The 22391-nt window shown below is 36.4% G+C and overlaps 1 protein-coding gene across 1 annotated transcript in view; it reads right to left on the minus strand.

The window, feature by feature from the left end:
* The window catches only part of LOC127872179 (uncharacterized), a gene marked incomplete at both ends in the record, with an annotated part of 43740 nt that extends 27678 nt beyond the window's left edge, over nucleotides 1–16062 (minus strand). The window contains one exon of the mRNA XM_052415511.1: nucleotides 15991–16062. Coding sequence (XP_052271471.1) covers nucleotides 15991–16062 — 72 coding nt within the window. The remainder of the gene's footprint in view (nucleotides 1–15990) is intronic.
* Between the last annotated feature and the right edge of the window lie 6329 nt (nucleotides 16063–22391).

A 22391-nucleotide genomic window follows, 5' to 3' on the forward strand; every position in this document is an offset into this window, starting at 1 on the left:
GTCGCTAAATTTTGTGAAACTACGAAGATTGCTTATATAAGGTATAAAATACGTCACACATGTGTACTCGGCGGAATAGCTCAGTAGGCTAAAGCGTTTTTACTTCAGGACTCTGGCAGGACTCCAGGGGTCACTGGTTCGAAACCTGGTCCGGGCAATGTTCTTTTCCTTTTTTCAATTATATTCTTGATTTTTTACTGGAGCTTTTACGATCTAATGTTTACATTTATCGATATAAAGCATTTAATGAATAAGTTAAAAAATGCCAAAATCTGTGAAAAGGCCCCTTTAAAGTAGATGCCATCGTAGATTGCGTTATGGTTCATCACTTCTTTAGTGCCTATATTTTATGTGAAATATGTTGACCCTGTATTTTTAAATATAAAATTATTTTTCAAGTATGAAAAATCGCAGCATTTGCACAAAACGTGCAACACATACCGGTACTTATAAAGCAACAGTTGTACCCGCTGAATAAGTTCAATGTTGAACTTTATTCAGGGTGAATGTATTACTTATTTAAAATATTTTAATTTTATAAATAAGAATTAATTAAGTTCATGTCATTTTGATTGATAAAACAACTACAAAATTTAAATAACTGAAACTTTATTCAAACGAAACAAAAACTGCTGGCGCAATGGCGTTTGAACGCCAAATCGGAACAATAATTTAGCTCGCATATTAAAAGCATCATTTACTGCGGTTAACATGGAAAGCAAACATCACGAAGCTCTCAATATACGAACACTTCTTGTGTCTGGTGCTCGCGCTACCAAGTTATCCAGAAGACCAATAAGAACATTTTGCTTGGCGAAAGTACATGTCTTACAAGAGGATTATGTTTCTCCTTCCGAGATAACATCTCCGGTACCTTGTTACTAGCATGTCTGGTGTGGGATCAACAAAGATTATAAAAAAGTTCGAACGCCGCATGACTGAGTTTAAAGAACTCGTGACATCGACGGCATAAGAAATAAATATTAAGCACCATAAACAATCAGACTTCAAAGCCACGATATCAACATTCCGGTCCATGTTCACAGACACCAATTATTGCGCATATCTGGATATAAATTCCATTGATATACCGTTTGTACGCACTTTACATGAGAGTTGGTATCTGAAAACCTGTCTTCGTATTTATATACATTAAAATATTTTGTTTCTTTCTCTTCATATATGCTTTACGTAAGACAGATCTTCGATATACCGATTTGTCAAATGAACATTTTTGTTGTTGATAATGATTGTTGTTTTCATAAAATAACCATTCTAAATGACATGGCGGTCAAAGTTCGGCGTATAGCCTGGTTCTTGCGATCAATTTAAGAAGACTGGTTGATCATTGTAGTGTTCATTTTTACATTGACCTTATCATCATTAATGGTTGACAGATACTTTTATTCAATAATGGTTCTAGTTACCAATGTCACGCATTGAATTAGGATTCGTCAGGCATTACAATAACGCCATGTTACTAAAGACCTTAAATAGCATTGTTAACATATCTGAGGATCAGACAGGATAGTTAAGGTTATGAGAAGGAAACGCGTCGAGCAATTATTCAGTGACCTGGGTGGCATTATATATTTTGCAACATATGACGTATCATATCATAATTAGATCTGGTTTCTGTAAGGCACGAGCGGGCAATAGGATTGTATATAATTACCATTATCAGTCAACGCACTGCCAGGTGATTGTCGGTAAAATAGTGTTTTTTTTTTTTAATTATTCTTTAAAAATGCCGGTAAAATAATAAAATAATCACTTTTGCACGCGTGTTTGAAAAAAAATACAACTAAAATAATCATCTTCATTGTTCTTATTCTCCTTTAGGTACTTGAGGTGCCTTCGGTCACCTCGCATTTGCATCAAACTTGGAAGATTTACTCGAACTGTTGGCAGAAAGCCGGATATGCGCTGGGATTCACAACAAAATCAATACCAGGTACAAACAATTCTGACATATTTCATGCATCAATCGCAGTTTCTTTCAAATAATTACGTTGATATGATATGTATTTTCGAAAGGGTTTTAATTGGTCAGCCTTTTTTACCCGCCAGTTAGATTTTTACCAAAACTAACCTTATTACGGGATACGCCTATTGCGCGCCAACAGAAAGATAGGCTAAGAAAACGGATATGATACGGTGTTCTTTTCACAAATTTGTGTGAAATCTAACGATTTTAATATATTTTGGGTTATTGTACAATCACCACAGTAAAACTGCGACTAGAAAATATAACGTGAACTATACAGTTGTCAACGAAAGTTATGTATGTTCGTTTATACGACATACAACAAATTAGCGTCTAGGAAAGTGAAGATTCAAAAATAATTATCGATGCCTCATACAAAAATATATTTAAATGTATTCATTTGTTTCGTGTGCAATTAATTTTGCTAAATATCTGCAAGATGATAGTGAATATCGTGTTCCAACACAATATATGTGTATAAAAAATAATAATCCAGACAATCTATTTCATTGTCCGTCAATAAATAATACATTAATTTTACTGTTGAGTCACCATAGGTGCGACATCCAATTTTGATTATTATAAATAGTATTTCACCATAAATTAATAATTATGACAGTTTTATTTTCTTGTTACATAAGGGATTCAAATACCACTTATTACACGATTTGGAACCGGACTGTATCCGATAACAATGCTCCAATATCGTGTGCTGACCTAGACTGTATCCGATAACAATGCTCCAATGTCGTGTGCTGACCTAGACTGTATCCGATAACAATGCTTCAATGTCGTATGCTGACCTAGACTGTATCCGATAACAATGCTCCAATGTCGTGTGCTGACCTAGACTGTATCCGATAACAATGCCCCAATGTCGTGTGCTGACCTAGACTGTATCCGATAACAATGTTCCAATGTCGTATGCTGACCTAGACTGTATCCGATAACAATGCTCCAATGTCGTGTGCTGACCTAGACTGTATCCGATAACAATGTTCCAATGTCGTGTGCTGACCTAGACTGTATCCGATAACAATGCCCCAATGTCGTGTGCTGACCTAGACTGTATCCGATAACAATGCCCCAATGTCGTGTGCTCACCTAGACTGTATCCGATAACAATGCTCCAATGTTGTGTGGTGACCTAGACTGTATCCGATAACAATGCTCCAATGTCGTGTGCTGACCTAGACTGTATCCGAAAACAATGTTCCAATGGCGTGTGCTGACCTAGACTGTATCCGATAACAATGCCCTAATGTCGTGTGCTGACCTAGACTGTATCCGATAACAATGCCCCAATGTCGTGTGCTCACCTAGACTGTATTCGATAACAATTCTCCAATGTCGTGTGGTGACCTAGACTGTATCCGATAACAATGCTCCAATGTCGTGTGCTGACCTAGATAGCTGTGATGACTTCTTTGAGCTAGCTTTCACGTGGACATCGAACTCAGCTGAACGGCGCGATGCTTTGAAAATGTTTACCTTATATTGCAAACCACTGTTAAACAATACTACTAAACATACGAGGGCTATCATGACCTTTTATGGCGCACATGCAATATGTTTTTTAATACAGATACATGAATCCAAAACCTCCGCGCAGAGATTTGACAGGAACCAGCATAGCTGGATCAAATCCCTGCCTAATAAAATCGGAAAGTATTGTCCCTGATTAGTCAGTGCGGACTGCAATGCTTATATTAGACGACCCTTTACGCACATGCATTACGCCCTGTCTTCCCATAACGAGGCTCAATAAAATAACAGCTTGGAATCCATATGAACCAGTACGCCACCTCTATAGTAATATGAAATTTTATTTAAACGCTTCTGTGTAAAATTCGCCCTCCAAAATTGTCGCACGGCGTATATAGTAAAATGACATCGTTTTAATATTATTAAATATTCATTTTAATACCATCAGGCCGATTCGGTAACACACTCGTGCTATAAATTCCCGACCACCCATGTTCTGATGTAGAGATAGCTGGTTTTAATTCATAAAATGTGATCAAACCGATATAAATTTATTTCAAGGTTTGTTGATTTTGACCGCAAACCATTTTGTGAACGTTTTGATTTATGGCATGTGATATGCGGCGGTAAGTGGAAACGTCTTGATGAATCATGACTAATAAAAATATATTGTACAAAAAATTATATATAATGGCAATCATATGAGCCTCGCTCTGTAAAAAGGGGGTTTAATTCATATGCTGAAATCGTCGTCCCAGATTAGCCTGTACAGTCCGCAGAGGCTAATCAGGGACGACACTTTCCGATTTTATTGTATTTGTCATTTAAAGAAAGGCCCTTATTGACGAAAATCCAGCTTAGGCGTAAAGTGTCGTCCCTGATTAGCCTGTGCGGACTACACATGCTGATCTGGGGCGACACTTTACGCACACGCATTAAACCCATTTTTACATAGCACGGTCCATTTTAACACAGTTTCTCATGTCTTTGCAAATTATTAAATAAATCAACACATGAACAATATAAACGAAAAACTTCTTGATACATCATTTAACTTCGGATTCTTGATACATCATTTAACTTCGGAAGGCTTAAAAACATAACAGAACATACGAAGCGGGTCTTTTCAGTTTTAACACGAATGAAATGTGCAAGTTACAAGTATTTGTGGCCTCGTGAACTTTGCATATACACGTGCATTTTATTTCTCTGTAATTAATGTCTCCACATTTTGTTAACATTTTTGAATAAATCTCATAAATTAAAATTAAAATATTGACGTTATAAACATACATGTTATTTTAACCCATTTATGCCTAGCGTCCTGAAAAAAGGACATTGCAAACAGCGTAGACCCAGATGAGACGTCGCATGATGCGGCGTCTCATCTGGGTCTGCGCTGTTTGCTAAAAGGATTTTCAATAATAAATATTCTAAATACAGAAATAAGTATACTAGACATCCCTAATTTTCGAAATAAATTGATCCAATTTAGAAGGATGGGAGAGTCCATTGGGCATAAATGGGTTAACAATTGCGTCATCGCCAGAGTGAATCTCAAATCTTGACTGGTTAAGCTTATTTGCTATGTTAATATCAACACCACTTAGCCATGAATTAATTAACATACACATATAGATATATTTTCAACTTGAGATGCTTATTGCGTGAAGTGTTATGATTTTCTATAAGTATTTTTAACTATCATTGTTATCGCAATGTCATATAATAGTAATTATCTAATGTAAATCTAATTGCAATACTCAGTTATGCCCTCAAAAATAAATGTGAAATTTTCACTGTATTAACACACTGTAAACATATATCGGGTTTGTTAGAGTGCACATAGAAATGAATGATGAGCATTAAGAATTGCTGCACATATGTGCCCCGTATTTAACGTTCCGGTTAGAGGTTAAACGAATGATTTGAGAAATGAAAAACAGGTTCATTATCAAATAAACTTATTTGTAAGAACAAATGTTGAAAATAAATGATTTAAACGTGAAAAATAGTTTATGAAATCATGAATTTCGCCTGAGAAATAATTTCTATATTTGACTGTTCAAGGCGGTGATCCCTTCTTGTTTTATGTTTCATGACCTGCTGTATATTGTCATGTATTGTATAGCTATGTTTCATAACGTGCTGTATATATTGTCATGTATTGTAGAGCTATGTTTCATGACCTGCTGTATATTGTCATGTATTGTATAGCTATGTTTCATAACATGCTGTATATATTGTCATATATTGTATAGCTATGTTTTATAACGTGCTGTATATTGTCATGTATTGTATAGCTATGTTTCATAACATGCTGTATATATTGTCATATATTGTATAGCTATGTTTTATAACGTGCTGTATATATTGTCATATATTGTATAGCTATGTTTTATAACGTGCTGTATATTGTCATGTATTGTATAGCTATGTTTCATAACGTGCTGTATATATTGTCATATATTGTATAGCTATGTTTTATAACGTGCTGTATATATTGTCATGTATTGTATAGCTATGTTTCATAACATGCTGTATATATTGTCATATATTGTATAGCTATGTTTTATAACGTGCTGTATATTGTCATGTATTGTATAGCTATGTTTCATAACATGCTGTATATATTGTCATATATTGTATAGCTATGTTTTATAACGTGCTGTATATATTGTCATATATTGTATAGCTATGTTTTATAACGTGCTGTATATTGTCATGTATTGTATAGCTATGTTTCATAACGTGCTGTATATATTGTCATATATTGTATAGCTATGTTTTATAACGTGCTGTATATATTGTCATGTATTGTATAGCTATGTTTTATAACGTGCTGTATATATTGTCATGTATTGTATAGCTATGTTTCATAACGTGCTGTATATATTGTCATGTATTGTTTAGCTATGTTTTATAACGTGCTGTATATTGTCATGTATTGTATAGCTATGTTTCATAACGTGCTGTATATATTGTCATATATTGTATAGCTATGTTTTATAACGTGCTGTATATATTGTCATGTATTGTATAGCTATGTTTCATAACGTGCTGTATATATTGTCATGTATTGTATAGCTATGTTTCATAACGTGCTGTATATATTGTCATGTATTGTATAGCTATGTTTCATAACGTGCTGTATATATTGTCATGTATTGTATAGCTATGTTTCATAACGTGCTGTATATATTGTCATGTATTGTATAGCTATGTTTCATAACGTGCTGTATATATTGTCATGTATTGTATAGCTATGTTTCATAACGTGCTGTATATATTGTCCTGTATTATAGAGCTATGTTTCAAAACGTGCTGTATATATTGTCATATATTGTATAGCTATGTTTCATAACGTTCTGTACATATTGTCCTGTATTATAGAGCTATGTTTCATAACGTAACGTATTTAGTATCATGTATTATAGAGCTATGTTTTATAACGTGCTGTATATATTGTAATGTATTGTAAAGCTATGTTTGATAACGTGCTGTACATGTTATCATGTATTGTATAGTTATGTTTTATAACGTGCTGTATATATTGTATTGTATACCTATGTTTTATAACGTGCATAATATATTGTACTGTTTTGTATACCTATGTTTTATAATGGTCTGTATATATTGTCATGTATTGTATAGCTATGTTTATAATACCGGTAGTTTGTGATTTATTTCTTTTAGGGATAATATATTGAAATGCTTTTTCTGGGCACGCTTAAGACTTGATAACAGGAACGATATAATATGTTTCTACACTAATCGATCTTAATGACATCGGACGTAAATGTAAATTCATCTATTAATATATAACACTGTTGTTGTCACGTACGTAGTAGAAAGTATAGCCGAGATAATTTCGTTCGCATTAGGATAATGCATGTGAGCGTGCATCCCGCAAAGATATTCGCATGGTGCCACAATTTGAGTAATTACATATTTATGTTGAAGATTCCGCTTGATATTTGTAATATTACTTAATGCACTAATGTACATCCATAATAATTAGAAGTAGCATAATTAGCATTTAACGATCAAATGATAGAGATTTCGTACAGGCAAATGAGTATCTAATGTCATTTGCTGCTAACTGTTGATGATGATAATTTATTTCGCATTTTCAGTGTACGTTAATAGGTTGGTATATCTAATACCCATTTTTCAGATATACGTATTTTTGATGGTTTATTAAACATCGCAAGATGTTCATCAGTTAAGAAATGTAAAAAAGTTGCATATGCCTTACGCATTATATGAAACTTACATTGAAAATAGGAAAACCATTATTTACAACCCGACTGCGTTGCAATTCCAAGGCGGTTACGCACGCTTTGATAACTCTTAAGTTTATGGATTTAAACCATTTATGCCTAGCGTCTAGAAAAAAGGCCTTGGCAAACAGCGTAGACCCAGATGAGATGCCGCATGATGCGGCGTCTCATCAGGGTCTGCGCTGTTTGCTTAAAGGAATTTCTGTAAGAAATATTCTAAATATAGAGATTAATGTACTAGACATCCATAATTTTGGAAATAAATTGATCCAATTTAAAAGGATGGGAGAGTCCACTAGGCATAAATAGGTTAAAACAACGTTGGTAACGAGATGGCCAGCTCCGAAGCGTATAACCAATATCTTCCAAACATTGTCTAGTAACCACCTTTGCCAAAGCAAATCGAATAAACCCCAAAGATATTATTATTATTTACAGATAAGGCATTTCATGATTTCAAATATTTTAAAATTTCATATTCATCGTTGAAGAGTAGTTGTTACTTGTTATACTTATACATACTTAACTGTTACTAATCTTTAAGAAAACGATTAACCTCATCATTGTCTGAAAATAACACATATAGGGTGAAAAAATACTTGTTGTTTTTTTAACTTCACCGAGAAATGCATGGTGTTACCCAAAAAGCAAACAAAAATCCTCTTTTTATTCATACGAGCCTCGCTCAGGGAAAACAGGTTTTAATTCACTTTCTTCCTTAACTGGATTTTTCCTCAGAAGATACTTTTTAAACGAAAAATATCAAACACTCGGAAAGTGTCGTCCCGGATAAGCCTTGGAAGTCCTCGCAGCGACGACACGTTCGGATTAAATGGTATGTATGGTATTTTTCGTTACTAGAAAGTCTCTTATTAGCGAAAAATCAGTTATGTCGGATCGTGTCTACCCTTATTATCCTGTGCGGACTGCGCATGCTTATATGCGACAACACTTAACGCACTTGCATTTAGCCCCGTTTTCCCAAGCGAGGCTCAAACATATTTATTATACTATATATATATATTCCGCCTTAACAAGAATTTCGGTAAGAAGGGCCTTCCTTTAAACGGAACATACCATAAAAGCGGAAAGTGTCGTACCTGACTAGCCTGTGTGCACTGCACAGGCTAATCGGGGACGACACTTTACGCACATGCATTATGCCCAGTTTTCTTAGAACACGACTCATATGTTTCGTTATCACCATGCACCCTATGGGTTGCTAATTGTTTTGTTTTGAAATAACAATTATAGAATAACGAGTTTACCGCTTTACATACCATGACTTTATCGTAATAAAACACAATGCATTTTTTATTTAGAAAACCAATATTTTAAGGAGACTCTAGTATTCCGATTGCTTATTTTTGTGTGTAAATATTATCATTTTGCCAATCGATACAGTAATGCTAATAGAGATTACGTTCCTTTTCTGTTCTCTATTGCGCATATATATGGTGATGTAGTATCATGTATATAGCATTATATAGTTGAATGTAATCAGTTTAATACATACACATACTTTGGTATGCACATGATCATCGTTCTCGGAAAAACTGACCTTAATGCATGTGCGTAAAGTGCAGTCCGCAGAACGAGGCTCGCTATTCCCTCCTGATAATGTTTTAATATAGTTTCACTAGCCCTATATTTTGTATTCATAGTTATATACTTGATTTGCAGTATTCATACGTGATGTAAGTAAGTGTTACTACAACATAGTGCATATTATTCTAATACGCGACCGATTGCCGTGCCGTGATGTTGGCCTCCTGAATAATATAGGCACTAAACACAGCCAATTATCAGAATGCTTTTGGCCGCGCTCTGTGAAAAGAGGGTTAGTGCATTTGCGGAAAATGTCGTCCCAGATTAGCCTGTGCAGTCCGCACAGGCTAATCAGGGACGCCACTTTCCGCTTATATTCAATTGTTTGTTTAAAGGAAGAATATTCGTGACGAAAATCCAGTTTAGGCGGAAAGTGTCGGCCCCGATTAGCCTGTGTGGACTGCATAGTCTAATCTGGGACGACACTTTACGCACATGCATTAAACCCCCCGTTTTACAGAGCGATGCTTATTTGTAAACATTTAAAATATGACACGTTGATGAAACAATGCATTCTACTCGTCAAAGCGAAATTTCAAGGATACTTATAGCCATGGGAAGATATGATCTTCGATAAAAACAAAGGCACACCAATGCTGCAGTAACACAATGCTATTATGCTCGGCACAAACTATATAATTATCGACGAAATGAGATTTCTCTTTTCATAAAAGACAAAAGGTAACCTTTTATATAGTTTCGCACTTGATGAAAAGAGAGATTATCGTGATTGGTTTATTATATAAAAGCTACGTGTGGCAACATGTGTGGCGACTGTTAGAAAACCCGTTGTAAGACATGATGACAAGTTAAAAGGTTTTTTTATAACGAGGCTTCATATGTTGACACGTGTGACAGATACTAATCGGTTTGATTACAGGTGGAAACAAATTTTAACGGGTGGCCATATTGACACTTTGTTTTTTTTTAATAGTTTCTTTTATAGAAACAGTAGTTCAGCGATATTAAACATCTTACTCACTACGAAAGGAATTTCTTTAGAATTTTTATTTTACGAGATTCTGTGTAATATATCTCGCACAGTGTCAGTGGTGTATCAAGTCGCTTTCACCTTCATTTGACATTATGTAAATTAACTTGTCAAACGTCGATTCCAACTGAGGTTACCTGCTACAACTTGATGTTGATACAACTATCGTTTTAATACATGCATCGCTAAAATAGTCGTTGTAGGTTACATTCGGTAAACAAAGCACTATCAATCGCTATTCACTAAGTACAGTAATCTATTTGTCATCATTTCGAGCGTCGTTCTGGAAAAACTGGGCTTAATCGATATTCGTAAACTATGACACCAGATTAGCTTGCGCAGTTCACACAGGCTAATCATGCGGCACGTTCCGCTTTAATGGAACTGTTCGTTCAAAGGAAGTCTCTTCTAAACAAAAACATCCAGTCTATGCAGAAAGGGTCTTCCATGATTAAACTATGCCAACTGGACAGACTTGTCGGACCGTATTTGGTACAAAAACGAATATGGTACAAGTTTGTACCATATTCGGCCGAATATGGTACAACTGTCTTATTGTACCATATACGTATCTGCAGTTTTTGGGTAAAATGCCTGACCGAATATGGTACAAACTTGTACCATATTCGGATGAAAAATGTACCACATTCGTTCCGAATATGATACACACTCATCATCGTAATCATCATCATCATCATCATCGTTATCTCATCATCATCATCATCATCGTTATCTCATCATCATCATCATCATCATCATCATCATCATCATCATCATCATCATCATCATCATCATCATCATCACATCAATTATCAACACCCCAATGATCATCATCGTTGTTATCTTTACCAACACCACCATCATCATCACCATCAAAACCAACATCATCATATCCATTATCATGATCGTAATGGTGATCACAAAAGTTTTTTTTGTGATGATAATGACAGCGATGTTTTCGGTCGATAATGAGGATGTTGTGATGATGATGACGACGATGAGAATATCATCATCATCATCGGCCAATAAACATCGCCATCATCATCATCACAAATATTTTGTTATCATCATCATCATTATCATCATCGTCGGCCGATAAACATCGCCGTCATCATCATCTAAAAACTTATCATCATCATTATAACCATCATCATCGTCCGATAAACATCGCTGTCATCATCATCCCAAAACGTTTGTTATCATCATCATCATCATCATTATCATCATCATCATCATCATCATCACCACAATCATCAAACCCCAATCATCATAACCACTGTCGTCATCATCACCACCACCATCATCATCACAATTTTTTTACCATCATCATCATCACAAATGTTTTGTCATCATCATCATCACATATTCATTTTACATTTTGTATTTTATAATTTGTTTCATTCAAGAGATTCAACAAACTTGTACTTTTTTCATTTATTGGTATACTGACAGGATTTTTCAAAGTAATATTGAAGAACATTGAACAGCATTTAAATTTTAATCCAACTGTAGCATTTTGACAAGACATAATATACATATATACATTCATTTTAGTAGCAGCCAAAATATCCCAAATGTGCTTCGTAAAAAGTTACCAGTAAATGAGCAAATGACAACAAATTTCCGGTAGAAGAACATAATCATCAATCACAAAAATAACATAACAGGTTTCCAAACACCGATATACATGTATATTTCACCTGTAATGTCTGTACATGACATCTATGATATCATACCAACCGATTCCACTAACACGCAAACGCAGCCATGCGTTTGCCCATTTTGGCCCCTTGATGATTTCTTTTATTGCCGAAATAAGACCGCTGTTTCTGCCCGCTCTTGTTAATAGGAAACGAACGCTAACAGGATTTCTGTTACTAGTATCTAGTCCAATATCCGGCCGAATGTAAATTCTAGGTGTTTGCAAACTCATTGACCTTATTAAATCTCTAAAGGGTTTGCCGACCTTCGCCAACACAAACTGGATTGACGGGTTTGATTGTATGCAGAACTTAAAAATTTCAACTTGAATGTGAAGTGGTAACATCAGAAATGGAAAAGTCGTTCGCTTCTGTGCCCTCCTATTGTTTATCATATCTTGAAGCTCTTTCAGGGCTGAACACACAGAGACGTCACCGTTGTCGCCAGAGTCACCGTTGTCGCCGGAGTCACCGTTGTCGCCAGACGCAGCGTTGTCGCCGGAGTCACCGTTGTCGCCGGAGTCACCGTTGTCGCTGGAGTCACCGTTGTCGCCGGAGTCACCGTTGTCGCAAGAGTCACCGTTGTCGCCAGACGCAGCGTTGTCGCCAGATGCAGTGTTGTCGCCAGACGCAGCGTTGTCGCCGGAGTCACCGTTGTCGCCAGACGCAGCGTTGTCGCCGGAGTCACCGTTGTCGCTGGAGTCACCGTTGTCGCCGGAGTCACCGTTGTCGCAAGAGTCACCGTTGTCGCCAGACGCAGCGTTGTCGCCAGATGCAGTGTTGTCGCCAGACGCAGCGGTGTCGCCGGAGTCACCGTTGTCGCCAGAGTCACCGTTGTCGCCAGACGCAGCGTTGTCGCCTGACGCAGCGTTGTCGCCAGACGCAGCGCTGTCGCCAGAGTCACCGTTGTCATACGACTGTTCTAAGCGTGATATTATGTCCTTGTACACGCGTTGATTGATACGGATACTAACGTAATGCATGCCAAATCCTTCTGGGAAATACCCCAATGCAATTGTTCCAACATCACCATCGAACTTTCCATCTGCTGACACAATTGATGAGTGTTCTAGTCCTCGGGTAGAAACTACCAGGCACTGCAAATTATATTCTCTCATAAGTGCAATGAGCGTGAGGTTGTCGCCGTATGTCCCATTCTTAGACATATTCTTAACGTATTCATCAAATGTTTCATCATAGACAAAAGTTTCATAGAAATATCTGTTTTCTACAATGTGATGGACTGCTTCCTTACGTAAAGCATCTACGTCTTTGTATATACCAATTTTACCAAGTTGATGCGATATAGCAGCAAATTGACAATTTCCATCCGGATTTGGGTCCATGGCAATATTCACCCCATCCAACAACTGCAGATTTTCATGGTGTGTTAAAACATGATAGTACTTAGTTCTGTGATTTTGTTTCTCTGAGCGGTTCTGTTTTAATGAATGTTTTTTAATTTTTCGTTGTTTCTCTAACGCAACAGTTAGGCTAGTCATGTTTTCGACCCCAACCGATTTGCTTACGAATCCAAGTTCGGGTTTGTTCGGTACTTGAAATGACACGATATAAACACCATTTCGTTTTACTTTTTCTACCTTGCCTTCGATAACATATCTTTTGGTTGGCACCCTGGATTTTCGAAAGGGATAGCGAATTAATACTGTCTCTCCTACTTTGTACTTGCTTGGGGAAGTTGCGTTTTTCAACAGCGACCTGTAAGCCTTTTTATTTGCTCGCCGTATGGTTTTCTTTATTTCACGAGAACTATGACGTTCTTTGGTAAAAACATGACTTCTTCCGTAGTAGGCTTCAAAGGGCGTGAGACCCCCAAGAACTCGTTTGAAACTTGTGTTTATGGCATAGGCTAAATCTTGAAGCCCTTCGACCCAGTTAAATCCACGTTTACTTTTTGTTGCAAATAGAATCTTGGCCTTTATAACACTGTTTGACCTTTCACACTTGCCCTGTGATTGAGGATGATACGGCCTACTATTGATCATTTTGATGTTGTACTTGTTCAACAAAAGTTTCATACTAGGGCCTTTAAATTCCAGTCCGTTGTCACATTGGATGATGTCAGGGGCAAGGTTAACCATCAACACGTCCTCTAATGCCTTTGCAACTTCACGCGAACTCTTCGTTTTCAGGGGTTTTGGCATAACGTACCTAGAATAAACGTCCACGACTTGTAGAATATAACTGTATGTGGACCCCTTGTAGCTAACACTTTGATTTTTCATGTTAATTATGTCAATCTGCCATCTTTTGCCTGGTTCCTCTTCTGTAATTGTCTTTGGCTTTGGCTTGTTTGTAAATCTCGGATACTTCTCATGGTAATACTTGCTATTGTACAGTATTTCAAGGATAGCTTGTTCCGAGAACCCCGTGTAATTTACTTTCAGTTTGTTGTAAATAACCCTTGCTCCACATCCTTTGTTTTCCATGAACATCTTCTCAACAAATCTAGGAAGATCTTCTTTCACAAGGACTTGCTTTCCGCCACACAATAAAGAACCCCGGTCACCAAGCTCGAAGTCCTTACGTTTTCTAATCATGGCCAAACAATTATTCTCTTCAGGTGTCCGTTTCTTCACAGGGACATCGAACGATCCGTTTAAACATCTGACAATAATGTCGTACTTCGACCTGGGCAAGCACCCTAATTGCTTCCTTTTTCTCCTAATTGCTTCCTTCATCTGAAATAATATAATAAGTTATTATACATTTATACTTCATTAGTTAATAGAGCTTGTATTGAACACCGCGTGTCGAAAACGAATGTCTCACGACATGAGCTGAGCTAAAATCACTCGTCTGATAGCTCCGCTAAAATTTACAATCCGAACTTCCGGGCAATATGCGCAATGAAAGTAGCAAGTACTTCATGTAAAGTTTCATTGAAATCCAACCGAATTCAAATTCAGGGGAAAAATAGCGGGCAAACTTATGGCGGTCAACGGACAAACGGTCTGTAGAAACCAATGCTACGTGGATGGAAGGGATATAAAGAAGGGGCCCTGGGGGCCTAGGTCGCTCACCAGAAGTCACGACTAGGCAGGGTTCGAAGGTCAAAGACCTATAAACTCCATAAAATTTAAAATGTTCAAATCTACAGATTACAGGAGCTCGATCTGATTTTGGTGGAAAATACACTTTCGAAAAAATGACTGTAGCTTAAATATTTTAGCAGTTTAGGAGTTACGCACCCGGAAGGAATGCCACGGACAATTGGATAGACGGACGGACAACTGCAAATGCACTCTGAGGGGGGGGGGGCATAAAACATAAAAATCAATGCATGTTAAAACATCAATGCATATTAAGACAACTGAAAATTAAAATTATGTACAGTACTTACTGTCAAGAATTCTTTTGAAGTTTGAAGAAAGTTTGGATTTCAATTCTTTCTAGTCGAAAATCACAACTTTTCTTGCCGACCGCCAAGTCAAATATGGTTACTGACTTCTGAGTAAGACTCGTGTGCAAAATTCCCGCCTTTTTAAAGCGGCACGTTATCAAAGAAAAAATCGGAAACTTCAAAGCTTTGTCGGCTTCTCAGCAATATGACGTCGGAACGACAAATCAACTTTACAAAGTAATGTTTAGGAATACAGTCACACCTGTCTAAAGCAGCCAGTCAAACATCCTTATTTTTGGAGAGATATATTCATTTAAAAGAGCTCAAAATCTCTTAAATCGGATTTTGGTGAAAATACACTTTCGAAAAAAAAAGTTTTAAAAATTTGAAAATTGCTATAAATGATCTCCACGAAAGTATCTGGCCCGCCCGGGAATCGAACCCAGGCCGCCTGCGTGCCAATCTGACGCGCAACCGACTGACCTAGCCGGCGAAACAGTTACACAACCAGCAAAATCCATGTAAAGTGTGGTTAGGTTAGCTGTTTCTGTTACTGCTAGTTACGACGACGACGACGACGACGACGACGACGACGACGACGACGACGATGATGATGATGATGATGATGATGATGATGATGATACTTTTGTCACTTCCAATATTAGGTTAATACAATGTATTTGAGTTTGAAAAAAAGTTTACACATCGGCAGACTATTTCATTTATTAAGAAATACATAATTTATGTACCATATACGTAGGCCATTTTCATTTTTATGAGTTTTTTTGGTATGTACCAAATACGTTTTGGCGAGCATAGAAAAACTTATTCCAACCGAATATGGTACAATGTTTGTACCATATTCGGTCGAAAATTGTACCATCTTCGGTCCGAGTATGGTACATTTGTACCATATTCGGCCGAATATGGTACAAATGTACCATATTCGTTTTTGTACCAAATACGGTCCGACACAGACTCATCTGGGACGACACTTTACGCACATGCGTCAAGCCCCATTTTCCAAGAAAGTTGCTTATTTTTCATTGTTACAATGCCACGAGTAGTACATGTAGTGTTAGTAATAGCGATAGTTGAAACTGAATAAAGCTGCATGTGTAGGTAAAAAACCTCACCAACACCGATTGGTCATTTAGAAAAGACATTAAATGCAAGAAATAGCATAACAATTTTAAACCTATTTAATACAAACGTATCAAATTGTAACCAACATGGCTGAACCATTTCCCACTAAGAAGCAAAGTGAAAATGGCTATGTGTAAACAGCATAAAACCAGAACAGCTTGCTAGTAACTCGCAGTCTATTCAGGATTAATTCTGTTGGCTTCTTATAGGTATCCAATTGTTGGAAATGAAGCTTTTACAACTTTAATCTAGTGGGACAGCAAATGCCTCAAAATACGTATGTAAGTAAAGGTTCAAACCACACGTCAACATCGCGCTCCTCTTTCAGTGACGGTTGTATCAGATGGATACAGTAACACCACTATTGTCACAGCCCGCCGCCACCCACAGCGCGATGGAGAGATATCCGCTATTAATTCATAATTGTTATTAAAAGCATACACAATTTTCAAGGTGTGTTAACTTCGCGCGATTACAAATGTCAAAGTTATGATTAATGGTCCTTGTGAAGAATCGACGTGGAGCATCTGTGAGATTTATTGTTAATCATAAAAAGGTTTATTGTGAATCATAAAAAGGGGTTGCATTCGTGTATATATCCCACATAATGCATTTTAAGCATGTAAAAAGCAACATGTCTCTCCACTAAATATAGCAGTGTTCGAAAACTTGAAATCACCGATATCTTTGAAATAATTTAAAGATAATATTTTAAGTGGTCGTTTTTAAAATGTTATATTTTAACAGTCTTTGCAGACTGCACAAGCTTATCAGGGGCGACAATATACGCACATGAACAATTCTTATATAATCCACATTATGAATGTGAAGCCTGTCAAAAGCATTATGTCTCTCTACACACTGTGGCAATGTTTAAACACGAAATCACACATTTTTAAGAATCCGTTTTAAAATATGAAAGTTTTAAACTTTTTGCACATTTCTGTCAAAATATTATAATCGGCTCATGTGATACGCACATATCGATTAAATAAGCCCAAATTATTGGAGCTAGTGTTTTAACCCTTTCCCACTCAGAAGCAAAGTGAAAGTGGCTATTTGCAAACAGCTTAAAACCAGAACAGCCTGCGATTAACTCGCAGTCTGTTCAGGTTTTATGCTGTTTACAGCTCATCCGTATATAAGGGTTGGAAATGAAGCCTTTAAAACTTGCATGTACCTAGAAAGGTCTTTAATGAAATTTAACTTTCAAAGGGACCACATATGCGTTAAAATACGTATCTAAGTGGTAAAGGGTTCATATTCTATGATATCGTACTATAACAACGAGAACACAGTTTATATCAGACTCGATGTTGGAAAACCGGACTTAATGCATGTACGTTAAGTGACAACTCCAATTTTTACCGTGCAGTCCACACTGGCTAATTAAGTACAAATTGAAATTTTTATGGACATTTTCGTTTAAGGGAAGTCTCTTCTAAACGACCAATCAGTTTAGGCGGAAAGGGTTGTCTGTGATTAGTCTGTGCGACCTACACAGGTTAATCTGGCACAACACTTTACGCACATTCATTAAGCCCGCTTTTTTAAGAACGAAGTTCATATCAATGGCATTTTACGATGAACGTTCTTGAATCTATAAAATAAAGGGAGAGAATACATTAGTTGCCTCCCTTTGTTCGTCAGTTTCTGTGGAATAATAATATTTAGGAAACGGCTTCGACTTTGTTACAGGGTATCTGTAACGGCCTTGGACCTGCATCACAGCGAATCGGTTTACTAGCATTAAATGTGATGTAAATATACAGTTCTTGATAGTCGTAAACTCGTGACCATGGCAATAAAAGGAACATATGGTTGGTTATATTATGTTCTAACGAAAATCCTTTAAACAAAATTAAATCCCGAGAAATTTTATGTTTATTTATGATGATGGCAAAAAACTGGAAAACAAATCTTTCTCAGATGCTGTTGATAAGTTGTTTTAGTGCATTGCTGATGTCCTTCAAAATTAGAAGTTAAAAAATGGAATAATGAAACCCCATACACATTATCAGGAATGAAACCGTAAGTTTAATTTAGTTTCAACCTATTTATTCTAGCTCGATTGCATCGAAAGCCTCAGGCTTATTGAAACACTATCGAGTCCGTTTCCTGGGCCTAATACCAGTACTTGGTGTCTTTGTGTGTGTGGGGGGGGGGGGGAGATCTAAAGAACGCTCCGACAGTGGTGATGGGACCCGTGACCTCCTGATCACTAGGCAGCACCATATCCAATACATCACAGAGGCATTAAAGGGTCATTGTCACGTTTTGGTAAATTGACAAAATAAAAAAAATGGTTCAGATTGGCAAATTTTCGTTGTAGTTATGATATTTGTGAGTAATACTGAACATTTACTATGCTATAACATATCCACTATAAGCATCTTTTGACAATTTAAACACCTAAACATTATAAACAATTAAAAAATTTGGAGAGTTCTGTTGTTTTTATAGTTTATGATACTACGAAGATTGCTTATATTAAGTATAAAATACGTCAATCATTGCATTAGCACGGATGGCCGAGTGGTCTTAGCGATACACTTTTACTCCAGGGCTCCAGGGGTCAGTGGTTCGAGCCCAGTTGAAGGTTACTTTTTTTCTTTCTTTTATTTTATTCTTTTTTTTACTCGCGCTTTTTAGATTCAATGTTTACATTTATCACTTTAAAGCGTTTAATGACAAACTTCAATACATGCCCAAATCTGTGATAAGGCCCTTTAATGAAATTTGTGTAGATTCGCTAGTCATCAATTTATGGCAAGTGACCAGTTATCCATAGAAGACAAGAAAACATAACAATCAACAAGATAACTGTCTTGTTGGTAAACTTAATTAATTTAAAGAAACAGAAGGAAAACTAATAAATAATGCATCGATAGCGTATTATTTATTATTATATAATAATGATAATAAGTGGAATTTAAGTTGAATTATAAAGACGTATCAAGTCTAATAGACTAATGTTTAATCTGAAATACTTAGAAGTTAAATTTATTTTACGGAGATTGTTTTGTAGGTGAAAATGTGTTCAGATTCGGCATCGGATTGATTTCTGTGAAACTACACATGGTAAAGACGTTCCTTTATATTTAAAGCATCGGTCCCTAATTTTGATGTTGCTCATACTTTTTATTTCATAAAAAGAGAAACACGCAATGATGTGCGGCCATTGGAAGCTAATTCTGGGGAAAACTATGCTTAATGCAGGTGCGCAAAGTGTCGTCCCAGATTTGCTTGTGCGGACTGCACTGGCTTATCTGGAATGACAATTTACGCACATGCATTAAGCCCAGTTTTCCCAGATTGAGGCTCATTTTAGGTTACAATATACCAAATAACCGTTTCATGTAGGGCTGTACTCTCTAAAAAATATCATAGTTGATTCGAAGGCATGTTGTACACTTAAAAAATTGTTCTGGCTTTATCATTTGGAGAAAGTAGTAGGACATGAATAGGTGTTCACTACTAAATCCCTGATATATGATAAACTTAGAGACAATACTAAAACGTTGCACTGGAAAAGGTTACATTCCACTAAAAAACGACCAGAAAAAAGGTGCAAAAACAGTCAATTTTGACGTTTGACAAGTTCTTTCTTGGTTTGTACATGACATATCGTTTCTATTGCACAAATCGACTCCGCTTAGAATGGCTTTTAAGAAAAGGTATGGTTATGGGGGTCTCTATGTGCAAAATGTTGCATTTATTTTCGCTTAAAGATGTCGCTTTTACATTGAATTATATAGGGAAACTATTTAGTATATTGTTACCTTTAGGCAGAGCAGCAGGGATGCTTGCTGGCTGGACCTTCGGAGCGCTTCAGTTTCCGCCCTTGTTCGCATCTGGTAGCATTAAACGGTTATATTACGCTAACACCTGTAGCGCATCTGTGCTCAGAAATAAAATAAAATGATATCACACGAAAACGTTAATTATTAGTAACATGAGTGGAGGATTCGTCCTCGTAAACCAGAATAGTCGAACACCCACGTTTCAAAAGATCAGCATTGCAAAAACGTGTGGGAAAACGTTATATGGCAAATTTATGGCTTGTAGGATTTTAAATGTGGTAAAGTAATTAAATTTATGCTTATGGTAAATACACCCCATTCCTAAGCCATATACCATTTGCTGTAGACAGAATTTACATATTGAGACTTGCTTTTTCGAAGTCAACATGTTATTATGGACAACTGCAACGCGGAATTTGATTAGTTCATGAAAAGCAAATGTTTCATAAGTTGCAGCAATAGTTACAGCATCATTTCACACACTGTATCCGGTATCTTTTTTTTATCAAATAACATTATAACACGTTATTTCCAAAGCGAATGCATTGATTATATTGTTTTGATTGAAACCGTCAATAAATTTATGTTGGTTTTCGAAATAACCGGATATTCTAATTTTATCTGGAGTGTTATCGGTAATTTATTAAGAAAATCTGATTGTCAGGCGTGCATGGTCATGAGCTAAATTGATATTTATTGTATCACGTGATACAGCTGTCATGCGCAGTATAATGACATACTATTGGGCGTTCTTGACGTAATTTGTGTTTTCGTTCGTGTATTACATGGTAAGTTTTGAGTAGAGCTACATCATATTTACTCGGGGCGAACATGTCTTCCAAGCCTCTCTTTACCGTGCAAACAGCATAAAGCAAGTTTTTTTTACATAATCAAATGTAACTTTCTAAGTGCTTCAAATGCGTCAAAATACGTTTCTAAGTGGTTAAGGGTTAATCAACAATGGATTGCATTCTTGAGTCATCAGTAGCCTAGTGATCATTTTAAGCAACACTGGATTGCACTTTTGAGTCATCAGTAACCTATTTGACATTTTAATAGACAGCGGATCACAACCGATGTGCAAACGTACACCCATAGCTGAATGTTAATAAAACCAGAACTATGGAGAGTCTGGACTGACTTCAGTTCATCATTGATATGCTGTATGTTTCATTCAAAAGATGTGGGCTTAAATAATATAATATGAGCTTTTACTAGTAAGCTACTTATAGTATGGTGTGTTGTTGTTGTTTTACGGTGACTGTTCATATGTTCTTGAAACAGTATGATGTGTGCTTTAACAGTATGGCGTGTGCTTGAAACAGTGTGATATGTTATGGTTACAGAATCGTGTGTGCTTGTAACAGTATGATGTGTGCTTGCAATAGTATGATCTGTGCTTGTGACATTATTATCTCTGCTTGTAACAGTATAATGTGTGCTAATAACAGTATGATGTGTGTTTGTTAAAGTATGATGTATGCTTGTTACAATATGATGAGTTCTTGTAACAGTATGAATTGTACTTGTAGCATGATTTGTCTTTGTAACAGTATTATGTGTATCTGTAACAATAGGATGTGTACTTGTAACAGTATGATATGTGCTTGTAACAGTTTTATGTGTACCCGTAACAATAGGATGTGTGCTTGTAACAGCATGATTTATTACCTGATGTCTTATATAAATGATAATTAATTATTTTTTGCTATTTCCTCGTCGAAAAAGAAATTTGCAATGTTTTAAACTGTTACCGGTGAATATCGAACTGTTGACTGGTCAACAGTTTGAACTGTTGCCCGCTGGAATAATGACGTCATTTCGTCGAAAAAATGACGTGATTTTACAGTTAAACAGTCAAAATTATTTATTTTATCGATTACTGTTGTGTGTAAATAAAAATTTAGTTTGCTGTTATTTCTATGTTGGAAATTTGATCAGGTAATAAAACACTTATTTCATGGATGCTTGGTGAACAGTCAAAACTGTTGTCCTTCGGTATCAGGGCTGACATTTGGAACTGT

Source organism: Dreissena polymorpha, chromosome 3 (assembly GCF_020536995.1).
Source record: "Dreissena polymorpha isolate Duluth1 chromosome 3, UMN_Dpol_1.0, whole genome shotgun sequence".
In the NCBI taxonomy this organism is placed as follows: Eukaryota; Metazoa; Mollusca; class Bivalvia; order Myida; family Dreissenidae; genus Dreissena; species Dreissena polymorpha.